At 55.3% G+C, this 13,701-nt stretch overlaps 1 protein-coding gene and 1 pseudogene across 1 annotated transcript; one reads left to right on the top strand and one right to left on the bottom strand.

Annotated features, from left to right (window-relative positions):
• Positions 1-13,701, bottom strand: part of LOC138102480 (zinc finger protein 850-like) — a 289,839-nt pseudogene that overhangs the window by 30,121 nt on the left and 246,017 nt on the right.
• On the top strand, positions 7,405-8,367 carry LOC138102506 (olfactory receptor 14C36-like). The gene has a single exon (XM_069000203.1). The coding sequence runs from the start codon at positions 7,405-7,407 to the stop codon at positions 8,365-8,367; it is 963 nt and encodes a 320-aa protein (XP_068856304.1).

Genomic DNA, 13,701 nt, shown 5'->3' with positions numbered 1-13,701 from the left:
CACCAGCACGGAAAAGCAGACCCAGTCTGGGGACAGGGATTGCATTTCTTAGCAATGAAATCAGAGCACGAGAATGAGAAGGGAAATAAATCTCTCAAACATCCTCCCCCCACAATGGGGATCATCTGGAACAGGGGTCACCAGGTCTCTGCCCAATGGGGGTCACTGTGGATCACTCGACCTGGATCCTCTGCTGCGAGATGAAGTTGGAGCAGTGCACAAAGCTCTTCCCGCACTCGGGGCACTCGTAGGGCATCCCTTACTGGTGGCACCGTTGGTGTCTGGTCAAGTGAGACCTCTGGATAAAGCTTTTCCCACACTCAGGACACTTGTAGGGCCTCTCCCCAGTGTGGATACTCTGGTGGTAGATAAGGTGACATCTCTGCCGGAAGCTCTTCCCACACTCAGGACACTCGTAGGGCCTCTCGCCAGTGTGGATCTTCTGGTGGTTGATAAGGTGACATCTCTGCCTGAAGCTCTTCCCACACTCGGTACACTCGTAGGGCCTCTCGCCAGTGTGGATCCTCTGGTGGTGAATCAGGCTGGAGCTCTGTCTGAAGCTCTTCCCACATTCCCCACACACATAGGGCCGTTCCCCAGTATGGATCAACCGGTGGTGGATCAAGTCGGTGCTCCGGCTGAAGCTCTTCGCACATTCCAAGCACTTGTAGCGTTTCTCCCTAGCGTGATGCTGCTCATGGACCACCAAGGTTGAAGGCTGGCTGGATCTCTGGCCGCCTTCCTGGCACAGGGTGGGTCTTTCCTCCACACCACTCCCTGGGCTGCATTTGCAGCCCCTCCTCCTCTGGGATCTCCGGGGCCTTTCCTCCACTGTTGAGCTGCTCAAAATGGCCTCTTCCACCAGGTGTTGCCGTGGAGATTTGTGCTCCCGGGGCTCCATCCTCAGCTCCTTGTCTGGGGGAGGAAGGACAAGGAGAGGATGGGATTTGACTCTGTGCCACAAGGAAGGGGAAGGAGATTCCCCCTATCCGTCCCCGGCAGGACGGCCTCGGCAGCAGGGTTGTCCTGCAGCCGGGGGTGATGCTGGGCTGGGAGATGGAGCAGGAGAGAGGGAAAAGGGGCAGGGACTTCCTCCTCACCTGTCTGGGTGTCCTGGGGCATCTTCCTCTTTCTCAGAGCCTTCGCATCCATCTGGCCAAGGCTTGGGAGTGGGAAATCCTGGTTTGGAGGGAAAAACAAGGCGTGAGTGTGTTGACTTAGGGGTTGGCTTAGTTCTTCTTAGAGGTTGGCTTAGTCCTTCTCTAGAAGTCACCGGGCATATCATGACTGTAAAATCCTCTCAAATACCGTGCTGGATTTAACTGGCGCGAGAAATGAACCCCACTGATCTACCCCAAGAGAGATTAAGGTGAAAGTTACAATTCACCAAAGAGATGAGAAGAAATACCATGATACAGCTGTAACCCACAAAGGCTGAGTATAACCAGGCACCCTGGGACAAGAGCAGAACGGTGGTGGTTAGTTCCTGTGCTGAGCACCACCTGGTCCCGCTGCATGCAAAGCAAAAGGAAAGAAAACAAAACCTGTTGGTCGCAGTGGTAGACACACTGTCCTGTCCAAGTGATGGGTGCAGTCTTGTCGACAGCAGTGGCCACAGTCCTGTTGGAGTTCTGCTCCTGCCCTGGATCTCTTGAGTGTTGGCAGAAGGCCCCAAACCCAGATTTTATATGCTCAGGTTCAGGTGGGAATGCTCCGCCCCTCCCCCAGGGTGGGCAGTTTCACAATGGAATGATGTCATCCTGGGAGTCATGGGATATTTTGGGAGCCTTGATGGTCTCAGTCCTTGCAGCTGCCCATTGTGCTGGGGCCATTCAGTCCATGATGGCCCATCAGCAGAGGTGAGCCCTCAGGCTGGGTGGGACTGTGCTGCTGCTGCTACCCCGCAGGGAGTTATCACAGCTGAGTCATTGGTGTGCAGAAAAAGAAACACTGCCCTGCCTCCCAGGGTTTGCCTCTCCTTCCTTATCTCATTTAACAGCCAGCTCCTCATAGCCTGAGGGGTCGGGGGTGCACTGGGCAGCTCCTGCAAAGGACCCATCATGAACAGCTCATCAGAAATGAGATAAGGGGAGTGGAATGCACAGTTTGGTCTCACCCACAGAGGGCTAAAGTGGCACCCTGCTCCTGTCAGCAGCACAGGCTGGCAGGGAGATGGCATTGTAAGGTCTTGCTCCACTTGGCTTTCAGCCCACTAACCCACGGGCAGGGTCCCTTCCCACCCCAATCCTTCTGGGCTTCTGGCAGGGACTCGCTTGCCTTTCCTTCCTCCCTCTGCTTCCAGCTGGGAATGTGCTGGGAAATGTCCAGCAAAGCAGCCTTTGCTGTCTGCTCTGGGAGCCCACCCAGCTGCTGCACCTTGTCCCCTGGCCCTGCACAGCTCCCGTGGGAGGCACAGCAGGACCAGCAAAATGCAAGCCTCAGGAATGCCCCTCTGGCATCCACGGCATGCCCTCCAGGGATCTGGAATTCCAGTTCCCAGCAAGGAGAAGATGTTCCTGCCCTTGAAGGCAAAGCTCTCAGGAAGGAGCCAAAAGCCAAGTGCAGCAAGATCTTCCAGTGACATTTCACTGCCAGCCTTCATCACCTCATCCATGGTTGTTTTAGCTGGTGGATTGGGAACAAAATCAGGGGAGGGCCTTTGGTGGGAGCTGCCCTGGCTCCAGAGAGACACTGAGAGACAAACAGAGCAGGCAAAGAAAGGCAGAAGAGGAAGGAGAACACAAATACAATCAGCTGAGAAGGTGGCACTCTGGAAACCAGACCAGAACTGACTGAAAATGAATGTGACAGAAAGAAAGAATTTGGAATTGTGATTTCCTATCAAAATACAATTTCCTGCCTTTCTCACAAACCTCCTCCTGCTGTCATTCAGCAGGGCTTTCACCAAGTGCTCTGCTGGGAGTGGATGTTCCAGGCTGCAGACACAAGGAAACCCGGAATGGGCTTCTTCCTGCTCCTGGGGAGTTTGACATCCTCAGCCGAGGAGATGAGGAGGCAGCAGAAGAAAAGGGCAGCTGGGGTTCACCCTTCCACAGGAATAAGAGGGGGAAAGTCTCTCGTCCTCTCTGTCTCTGCTCCGCCAGGGATGTGAAGGCTGATGCCTGACCGCCAAGGGTCACATTCAGGGCCGCCTTCCCGGAATGCTCTTGTGGAATGTATGGGCAGCGTGGCAGCACCTGGATCTTGGACGACCCAGCTGCCCCCCAAGTTTAGTTTCTCTATCCCTCTCCTACCTGGGGAGTCCCGAGGGGGGTCTCCAAGCCTCTCTTGTCTGGGAATGATTCGGGGCAGTGGGGATGGTCTCTGTCCCTCTCACCCCACTCAGTGCCTGGTGAGGGTCTCTGTCCTTCTTCCCTTGGGATCCTTGGGAGGTGCTTGTGTGGGTTTGGGGGTGTCTGTGTCGCTCTCACCACGATGGTGCTTGGGCTGGGTCACCCCAGGGGTGAGAAGGACAGAGACTCCCCCGGCATCCCCAGGTATGAGAAGGTTGGAGAGCCCCTGAGCACACTCAGCAGTGTGAGGGACACAGAGCCCTTGGTCCGCAGTCCCGAACAAGCATTCCCTGGGGCAAGAGGGATGGAGATGCCTGAGCATCCCCAAGGCTGAAAGGGACAGGGACACTGCCTTGGGAATGCCGTGGAGTGAGAGGGACAGGGACAGCCCCACCAAGCCCCTCCCCAGCATCCCCCAGGGAGAGAGGCACAGAGACCCCTTGAGCATCCCCTGGGCACCGGACAAAATAAACTTGGCAGAAATCAAACTTAACTCTACCGAAAATGCTTGGAGGAATGTTTGCTCTTCCCACAAGTCACTTGTGATGAAAACACAAACAAACCCCAACCATGAATGAACCAACAGCACAAGCAGTGATGGTGGCAATTCAAAGGTCCAGCGGTTCCCGCACAGCTCCAGCTCAGCTGCTGGCAGGTTCCTGTCAAAGAAAAGTGAAAGTTCGGCCCAATACAGATGATTTAAAGGAAGGATAAACTCTGTGTAGATGTCACAGAGGTGACAGGGACGAAGAGGAAAATGATTCTCACATTTGGCAAAGACCCCAGCCTGTGAAAGAGAAGAGGGGGGAGAGCAAGGGAGTGACAGGGACAGAGACCTCCCCTTGGGAGGGGCAAGTGTGACACTGTCCCCTGTGTGTGTGGCCTTCCCGGGGTGGGGGTTTCACAGCGGAGCCAGTCTGGGTAAGGGGGGTGGTGTTCACTCCCCCTGGGCAGGGTGTACCTCACACCCCCAAACTCTCCTCCTGCCCCCTTGGTTGGGGGATGGGGGTGCAAACCTGGCCTCAGCAAATGGGTCTGGGGGCTGGGGCCTCCTCCAGCCAGGGCTGATTTTTAGGACAGCTCTGGCCTTGGCTTTCTGGTGGATTCATTCTCCTCCCTCAGCCTTGTTTCCTTCTCCCTAGACCTGAGATCCCTGGCTAAGAGTCCCCCTTTCCCTGATCTCAAGGTCCCTTAGCTCAACTTGCAGGCCAAAGTTCCCCTCAGGAGGCACATTCAGGGACAGGGGGTGCTTGGGTGGTGGCAGCTCCTTTATACAGTTCTGCCATAATGGGCAAAAAGCCCTTCCTGACAAAGTCTCAGCTGTGAACCACAACATTTCAGTCTCTCAGCAGCCCCCAGAGCATCCCCCGCGTTGCCAGATGGAAAATCCTCTGTGCCAGGTGGGCTCCCACAAGGCTCATTTCTCAAACCTGTCTTGGGGCTGAGTCAGGGATGCAGTATCCCATGATGGTTTGTGCTCAGCGAGTGGGAACCTTCTGTTCCCGTGGTGTTGTTTGTTCTGTTGTGCTCTCTCTGTATTTTATAGTAAAGACCTGTTCCTCCTTTTCCTGCATTTTTGCTTGGGAGCCCTGTAATTTTGGAATTGGATGCAAGGGGATCATCGGGGCACTGCTGGGCCCCATGGAAGCAAGGGGCCAGTGTGATTCTGAGAGGCCCCATGGATCCAAGGAGACCATTGTGCTCCTGCAGGTCCTCATGGAATCACAGGGTCCATTGTGACACTGCTGGGCCGCATGGAACCAAGGACATTTTTGTGACATTGAGGTGCCTATGGAAGCAAGGGAACCTGGAACAGTTCTGGCTGGCTTGGCCTCCTGGTGACCACCTGACAGCTCCAGCTGATCTTGGAATGTTGAGAGTCGCTTCTCATCTGCCCCTGGAGCTCTGGGCCTCCGTGCTTTCCTTCCTATGGAACAGATCCGTCCTTCTCCTCCAGGGGCCCATGGCCAAAACTGAGATTCCTCTTCCAAATTTCTGTGTATCCAAGGACTGTTCCCAGATGAAACCTGCCAGGACAGACAGCTCTGCCGGGCTTGGCCTCCTAGAGACCCCCTCTCCTCTGCCTTTGTGACACTGAAGTCTGTTTGGCGTCAGGCTGTTCCGCAGGCAATCCCGCTTCCTTCAGGGCTGCTGTTGCCCCTGTGCCCACTGCCCCCCAAAAGAACAGGCTGCCCTGTGGGGGAACAAATGCTGCTTCTCCTGGGGAAAGCCTCAGCGAGGGCTCAGTTTGACGTTGGTCATTGCGGTGACTGCAGGAAAGGGGCACCCCACCATGGGGCATTTCTTGGTCAGCTCCAGACATAAAGAGTGGGAAACTGTCTGAGACTCGGGTTGTGGCCTCGAAGACACCACTGTGGTTTGCAGGGATCTGCAGGGTGGCACGGCCCTGGCAGTGCCCAGAAGTGGTCACTTTAGAGGTGGTGTCGGATCTGATGGGGACAAAGGGGATTCTGTGGGGCTGGGGGTGGCCTTGAGAGTCTCCATGGCACTGATGGGGAGCTCCATAGATGGTGGTTGGTGTCTGGGACTGAGGAGCCATAGGGGGTTGGGAGAGCTGTACCTGGCCAGGGGAATGTGTGTGAGGACAGCAGTGACCTCTCAGCCAGGGCTACAGCCAGGGGTGCCCAGGGCTTTCCTGCAGAGCAGGGTCCTGCAGCCCAGGGCGCTGTGCTGGGGCAGGGACTCTGCTGCCTGCCAGGGGCAGCTCTCAGCCGGCCCGGGGAGCTGCTGCCAGCGCTGGGGGAGGAGCTGCGGGGGGAAGGAGTGACCCTGAGCAGGGCAGGTGCTGCTGCTGAGAGCTGCTGGCTGGGGCAGGGCTGCTCCCAGCTCCACACCAGCCTGGCCACAGCTCCGGAGGCACTTCCCAAAAGAAGGTAAGCCAGGGATTGCTGTCAAGATCAGGAGCGTTCCTGAGCCTGTTTGGATTTCCTGCTTGGAGCAGGATGGGAAGGTTGCGGGATGAGAGAAGCAGAACAGGAGTTGGAATCCCAGAATGACAGAACATTCTGAGTCTCTGCTATTGTCCTTGTTATTGTTATTATTATTACCCCTCTCACATTGTCACTGTTAATCTGGTGCTCTCAGGGGGGCTCTGGGATCTGCAGCAGCTGAGTCAGGCTCTGCCCTTGGGATTCCTGCCAGACAAGGCTGTCCATGGGAATGGGATGTCCAAGCTTCCCTGTGCCCTGTGGGGCTGTGGGCAAAGCAGTCCATGGGAAAGGGGAATGAGCTGAGCCTCCCTCCTGGAGATACCATCATGGGTACACCCAGAGCTCTCCTCACTGTGTCCTTCCAAGCTCTGAGCTGCCCTCCTGGGTGCAAATCTGTGCCAGAGCCTCTCGGCGTGCCCTGAATGTCCCCCGGGGAAGTGCAGAGATGCCACAGCTGAGGAAATGCTGCTGGGTTTGCCAAGGGCAGCGTGAGTATCCCTGGCAGAAGGGCGTGCTGAGACCTTGCTCAGAGACCTTTAGAGAGGGTGAGACATTCAGGGATCCCTGTGCTCTGGGCAGGGTCTGGTTTATGCCAGGGTGAGCCGGGAGTGTGATTGTGCTCTGACTGCAGCCAAAGGGGCAAGCCCAGGGCAGTTGGGAACAAGCCCATGCAGCCCCTCAGCTTGCCCTGAGCCACAGGGAATCCTTTGCCTCTCACCTCTCTCAGTGGCAAAGGTGGAGTGCAGCAGAAATGCTGGGGATTTCTGACCTCAGAGAAGCAGGAATGATGTGTGGGTAGGAAAATCTTTCCTAAAACTCACTCCTGCCATCGCTGTCCTGTGGAACTGAGAGTAAAACTGCTACCAAGCCTTTCTAGGAGGGATTGCACTGACAAATCCTGACTCTCCAGCCTTGTCCCTCTGCCACACGGCCACAAACCCAGGGCAGCGGGGCAGCAATGGCTCCTCGAGAGCCCCCACGCACAGGCCTGGCTGCTCCTGGTACACTCAGACAGCACAAGTGGAGCTCAGGCAGGCAACTGGGGGAAGGTTTTCCCAGAGCAGGAACAAAGGTGGGGCAGTCCCAGTGGGACAGTGTGCAGGGAATGGCACAGGTTTGGCTCCAAGCAGCCTGTCCTGACTTGTCACTGTCCTTTCTCCATGAACAGGTGCCCATGGCCAGACACAGCAATGTCCAACAGCAGCTCCATCAGCCACTTCCTCCTGCTGCCATTGGCAGACACGTGGCAGCTGCAGCTCCTGCACTTCTGCCTCTTCCTGGGCATCTCCCTGGCTGCCCTCCTGGCCAACGGCCTCATCATCAGCGCCGGAGCCTGCGGCCAGCACCTGCACAGCCCCATGTTCTTCTTCCTGCTCAGCCTGGCCCTCAGCGACCTGGGCTCCATCTGCACCACTGTCCCCAAGGCCATGCACAATTCCCTCTGGGGCACCAGCCACATCTCCTACCCAGCATGTGCTGCTCAGGTGTTTCTGATTGTCTTCTTTCTTGGAACAGAGGATTTCCTCCTCACCCTCATGTGCTACGACCGCTATGTGTCCATCTGCAAAGCCCTGCACTACGGGACCCTCCTGGGCAGCAGGGCTTGTGCCCACATGGCAGCAGCTGCCTGGGCCAGTGGCTTTCTCACTGCTCTGCTGCACACGGCCAATACATTTTCTCTGCCCCTGTGCCAGGACAATGCCCTGGGCCAGTTCTTCTCTGAAATCCCACACATCCTCAGGCTCTCCTGCTCAGACACATACCTGAGGGAATTTGGGCTTCTTGCTTTTAGTACTTTTCCTTTTTTGGGTTGTTTTGTGTTCATGCTTTTCTCCTATGTGCAGATCTTCAGGGCCGTGCTGAGGATCCCCTCTGAGCAGGGCTGCCACAAAGCCTTTTGCACGTGTCTCCCTCACCTGGCCGTGGTCTCTCTGTTTATCAGCACTGGCACATTTGCTCACCTGAAGCCCCCCTCCATCTCGTCCCCATCCCTGGATGTGGTGGTGTCAGTTCTGAACTCGGTGGTGCCTCCAGCCCTGAACCCCCTCATCTACAGCCTGAGGAACCAGGAGCTCAAGGATGCCCTGAGGAAAATGATGACTGTATGTTTTCAGAAGCAATAAACTCTCTCTTTTCTGCTCCAGAACCTTCAGAATGTAACTCTTTACAATCTCAGGGGTTTTTTTCTATTTGTCCATTTTTTCATTGGTGCCTTCTTTTCTTCTTTTTCAAGTGTTACGCTGTTTTTTATAAAATCCTGTAGTATTGCTCTTAGCATTTCTACATGAACATCTGCCTTTCTTTGGAAACCCAAAGACTTTCAGGAGGCTTCTTCCCTGTGCATTTGAATCAAAAGGAATGTCTGCCCTGACTTGTGTGTCCAAGGTTTGTTCCTCAGGCCTTCTCTGGCTCTGCAGGGGCAGTGCCTGTGGGCACAGCTGGAGGGAAGAGACTCCCAGCACAGCAGCACAGCCAGGGACAATGGCCCAGCCTCTTCCCACCTCTGCTCTTCCCAGCCCATGGAACCCAGAGTCAATTGTGACAAAGTGGGGCCTCTTCAGACAGAGGTGGTGTGGAAACAGTGCCACCACTCAGGGAACCCAGTGTCCATTGTGACACAGTGGGGCTTCATGGAACCCAGAACATCTTTGTGATGCAATGGAATCTCATGGAATCAAGGGCCAGTTGTTATAGAGAGGGGCCTCATGGAACACAATGGCCACAGAAACATTGCCAGGCCTAGTAGAAAGAAGGCGCCATTGTGGCACAGCAAGGCTTCATGGGACCTAGGAGAGCACAGGGTCACAATGGAGTTTCATGGAACCAGTGGTCAATTGTGACATGGCAGGGTCTCATGGAACCCAGATTCCACTGGGACATTGCCAAGGCTGGTGCAATCAAGGGTCCACTGTGACACAGAAAGGCCCCGTGGCACCCAGGAGACCAGTGTGGGGCAATGGATTCTCATGCATCCAAGGCGCCATTGGAACAAAGCAGGGCCTGAGGGCCAGCCAGTGCCACTGGGACATCTCCAGCCTTTGAGGAAGCAAGTGTCCATGGTGACACAGCACAGCCTGATGAATCACAGGAGAGCACAGTGACGCCATGGAATCTTGGGGAACCAAGTGTCCATTGTAAAGACAGTGGGGCCTCAATGAAGCCAGGAGACCATTGTGATGCAATAGAACCTCCGGGAAGCAAGTCTCAGTTGTTCCAAAGAGGGGCTGCATGGAAACCAGGAGACCATTGGAACACCGAGGAAACCGATGGGAGCAAATGTCCACTGTTTGATGTTGTGGCCTCACAGAGCACTGGAAGCCATTGACACACAATGGAAAAACATGGAACTACGGCTCCCTAGTGGCAGAGGAGGGCCTCATGGAACCAAGGAGACTTCTGTGATGCAATGGAATCTCCAGGAACCAAGAGTCAATTGTCAACACATCAGCCTCTCCTGAAACTAAGGAGAACATTGTGATGCAGTGAAATCTCATGGAACCAAGTGTCAATTGTGAACACAGCAGCGCCTCATGGAAGCCAGGTGCAACTGGGACCGTGGCATGGCTCATGGATGGAAGGGGCTATTGTGACACAGTGGGGCCTCTTGGAACCCAGGAAACCATTGGGGGCAATGGAATCTCATGGAACCAAGGCTCTATTGTGACACAGTGGGGCCTCTTGGAACCCAGGAGAACATTGTCACACAGAGATATCTCATGGAACTAAGTGTAAACTCTCAGCACAGCAGGATGTCACAGTCCAATCTTGAAAGGAATTAGAAATGCCTCTGCCCAAATTAAGGTGCAAACAAGACCAAGACCAAAGTCAATAGTATGGGCTTTATTTAATAGCAAATATGAGAGAGAGAGAGAGAGAGAGACAGAAGAGAAAGATAGAAAAGAGGTTGGGGGGGCAGAGAGTGAAAGAGACAGATGAAAGAAAATACACCACTCCACAGATCCCACTGGGATCCCAATGATGCTCTCCAGCTGGTCTTTTTGGTGGTAAGAGTCCCCCTAAAAGCACAGAATCCAATGGATTAATATATGCTCAGGGCAGGTGGGAATGCCCAGGTACCTCCCCTGGGGGAGGGCACTTGCACACTGTCTCTTGCAGCAGACTCTGGGTCTGCTGCATCACTTTACATCACGTGCAGTCCTGTGGAGCAAGGCCTCAGGAATAAGTTTTGGGAGCACTTTGGGAGGTCTTTGATGGATTATGACACCCCCTCAGCTGCCTCTCATGTGAATATCCCGTGGATATGGCCTTTCCAGTGTTGGAGGTTTCCCAGCTGGGCCAGTTTGTGTAAGGGAGGATGGGTGTTCAGTACCTCTGACCAGAGGTAGCACCACAGACCTGAAACCTCCTTGTCCCCCTCAGTGGCAGGGGAGTCTGTGTAAACCTGTGTAAGCCCTCTGTGGACTGTGGTCTCCTCCACCCCAAACCCAGCCAGCCATGAAACTTTGTCAGGAAGGGCTTTTTGCCCATTATGGCAGAACTGTATAAAGGAGCTGCCACCACCCAAGCACCCCCTGTCCCTGAATGTGCCTCCTGAGGGGAACTTTGGCCTGCAAGTTGAGCTAAGGAACCTTGAGATCAGGGAAAGGGGGACTCTTAGCCAGGGATCTCAGGTCTAGGGAGAAGGAAACAAGGCTGAGGGAGGAGAATGAATCCACCAGAAAGCCAAGGCCAGAGCTGTCCTGAAAATCAGCCCTGGCTGGGGGAGGCCCCAGCCCCCAGACCCATTTGCTGAGGCCAGGTTTGCACCCCCATCCCCCAACCAAGGGGGCAGGAGGAGAGTTTGGGGGTGTGGGGTAACCCCAGCCCAGGGGGAGTGAACACCACCCCCCTTACCCAGACTGGCTCCGCTGTGAAACCCCCACCCCGGGAAGGCCACACACACAGGGGACAGTGTCACACTCGCCCCTCCCCAGGGGAGGTCTCTGTCCCTGTCACTCCCTTGCTCTCCCCCCTCTTCTCTTTCACAGGCTGGGGACGTTTGCCAAATATGAGAATCATTTTTCTCTTCATCCCTGTCACCTCTGTGACAGCTACACAGAGTTTATCCTTCCTTTAAATCATCTGTATTGGGCCGAACTTTCACTTTTCTTTGACAGGAACCTGCCAGCAGCTGAGCTGGAGCTGTGCGGGAACCGCTGGACCTTTGAATTGCCACCATAACTGCTTGGGCTGTCGGATCATTCATGGCTGGGGTTTGTTTGCGTTTTCATCACAAGTGGCTTGTGGGAAGAGCAAACATTCCTCCAAGCATTTTCGGTAGAGTTAAGTTTGATTTCTGCCAAGTTTATTTTGTCCGGTGCCCAGGGGATGCTCAAGGGGTCTGTGTGCCTCTCTCCCTGGGGGATGCTGGGGAGGGGCTTGGTGGGGTTGTCCCTGTCCCTCTCACTCCAGGGCATTCCCAAGGCAGTGTCCCTGTCCCTTTCAGCCTTGGGGATGCTCGGGCATCTCCATCCCTCTTGCCCCAGGGAATGCTTGTGCGGGACTGGGGACCAAGGGCTCTGTGTCCCTCACACTGCTGAGTGCGCTCAGGGGCTCTCCAACCTTCTCATACCTGGGGAGGCCGGGGGAGTCTCTGTCCCTCTCACCCCTGGGGTGACCCAGCCCAAGCACCATTGGGGTGAGAGCGACACAGACACCCCCAAACCCACACAAGCACCTCCCGAGGATCCCAAGGGGAGAAGGACAGAGACCCTCACCAGGCACTGAGTGGGGTGAGAGGGACAGAGACCATCCCCAGCCCCGAATCATTCCCAGACAAGAGAGGCTTGGAGACCGCCCCGGGACTCCCCAGGTAGGAGAGGGACAGAGAAACTAAACTTGGGGGGGCAGCTCGGTGGTCCAAGATCCGGGTGCTGCCACGCTGCCCCTCCAATCCACACGAGCATTCCAGGAAGGCAGCCCTGAATGTGACCCTTGGGGGTCTGGGATCAGCCTTCATATCCCTGTGGGAGCAGAGACAGAGAGGACGAGAGACTTTCCCCCTCTTATTCCTGTGGAAGGGTGAACCCCAGCTGCCCTTTTCTTCTGCTGCCTCCTCATCTCCTCGGCTGAGGATGTCAAACTCCCCAGGAGCAGGAAGAAGCCCATTCCGGGTTTCCTTGTGTCTGCAGCCTGGAACATCCACTCCCAGCAGAGCACTTTGTGAAAGCCCTGCTGAATGACAGCAGGAGGAGGTTTGTGAGAAAGGCAGGAAATTGTATTTTGATAGGAAATCACAATTCCAAATTCTTTCTTTCTGTCACATTCATTTTCAGTCAGTTCTGGTCTGGTTTCCAGAGTGCCACCTTCTCAGCTGATTGTATTTGTGTTCTCCTTCCTCTTCTGCCTTTCTTTGCCTGCTCTGTTTGTCTCTCAGTGTCTCTCTGGAGCCAGGGCAGCTCCCACCAAAGGCCCTCCCCTGATTTTGTTCCCAATCCACCAGCTAAAACAACCATGGATGAGGTGATGAAGGCTGGCAGTGAAATGTCACTGGAAGATCTTGCAGCACTTGGCTTTTGGCTCCTTCCTGAGAGCTTTGCCTTCAAGGGCAGAAACATTTTTCCTTGCTGGGAACTGGAATTCCAGATCCCTGGAGGGTGTGCCGTGGATGCCAGAGGGGCATTCCCGAGGCTCGCAGGGTGCTGGTCCTGCCGTGCCTCCCACGGGAGCTGTGCAGGGCCAGGGGACAAGGTGCAGCAGCTGGGTGGGCTCCCAGAGCAGACAGCAAAGGCTGCTTTGCTGGACATTTCCCAGCACATTCCCAGCTGGAAGCAGAGGGAGGAAGGAAAGGGAAGCGAGTCCCTGCCAGAAGCCCGGAAGGATTGGGGTGGGAAGGGACCCTGCCCGTGGGTTAGTGGGCTGAAAGCCAAGTGGAGCAAGACCTTACAATGCCATCTCCCTGCCAGCCTGTGCTGCTGACAGGAGCAGGGTGCCACTTTAGCCCTCTGTGGGTGGGACGAAACTGTGCATTCCACTCCCCTTATCTCATTTCTGATGAGCTGTTCATGATGGGTCCTTTGCAGGAGCTGCCCAGTGCACCCCCAACCCCTCAGGCTATGAGGAGCTGGCTGTTAAATGAGATAAGGAAGGAGAGGCAAACCCTGGGAGGCAGGGCAGTGTTTCTTTTTCTGCACACCAATGACTCAGCTGTGATAACTCCCTCGGGGGTAGCAGCAGCACAGTCCCACCCAGCCTGAGGGCTCACCTCTGCTGATGGGCCATCATGGACTGAATGGCCCCAGCACAATGGGCAGCTGCAAGGACTGAGACCATCAAGGCTCCCAAAATATCCCATGACTCCCAGGATGACATCTATCTATTGTGAAACTGCCCGCCCTGGGGGAGGGGCTAAGCATTTCCCACCTGAACCTGAGCATATAAAATCTGGGTTTGGGGCCTTCTGGCAACACTCAAGAGATCCAGGGCAGGAGCAGAACTCCAACAGGACTGTGGCCACT

Source organism: Aphelocoma coerulescens, unplaced genomic scaffold (genome assembly GCF_041296385.1).
Source record: "Aphelocoma coerulescens isolate FSJ_1873_10779 unplaced genomic scaffold, UR_Acoe_1.0 HiC_scaffold_77, whole genome shotgun sequence".
In the NCBI taxonomy this organism is placed as follows: domain Eukaryota; kingdom Metazoa; phylum Chordata; class Aves; order Passeriformes; family Corvidae; genus Aphelocoma; species Aphelocoma coerulescens.
The sequence above is the reverse complement of the archived record's forward strand: the minus strand, read 5'-3'. Positions and strand labels throughout refer to the sequence as shown.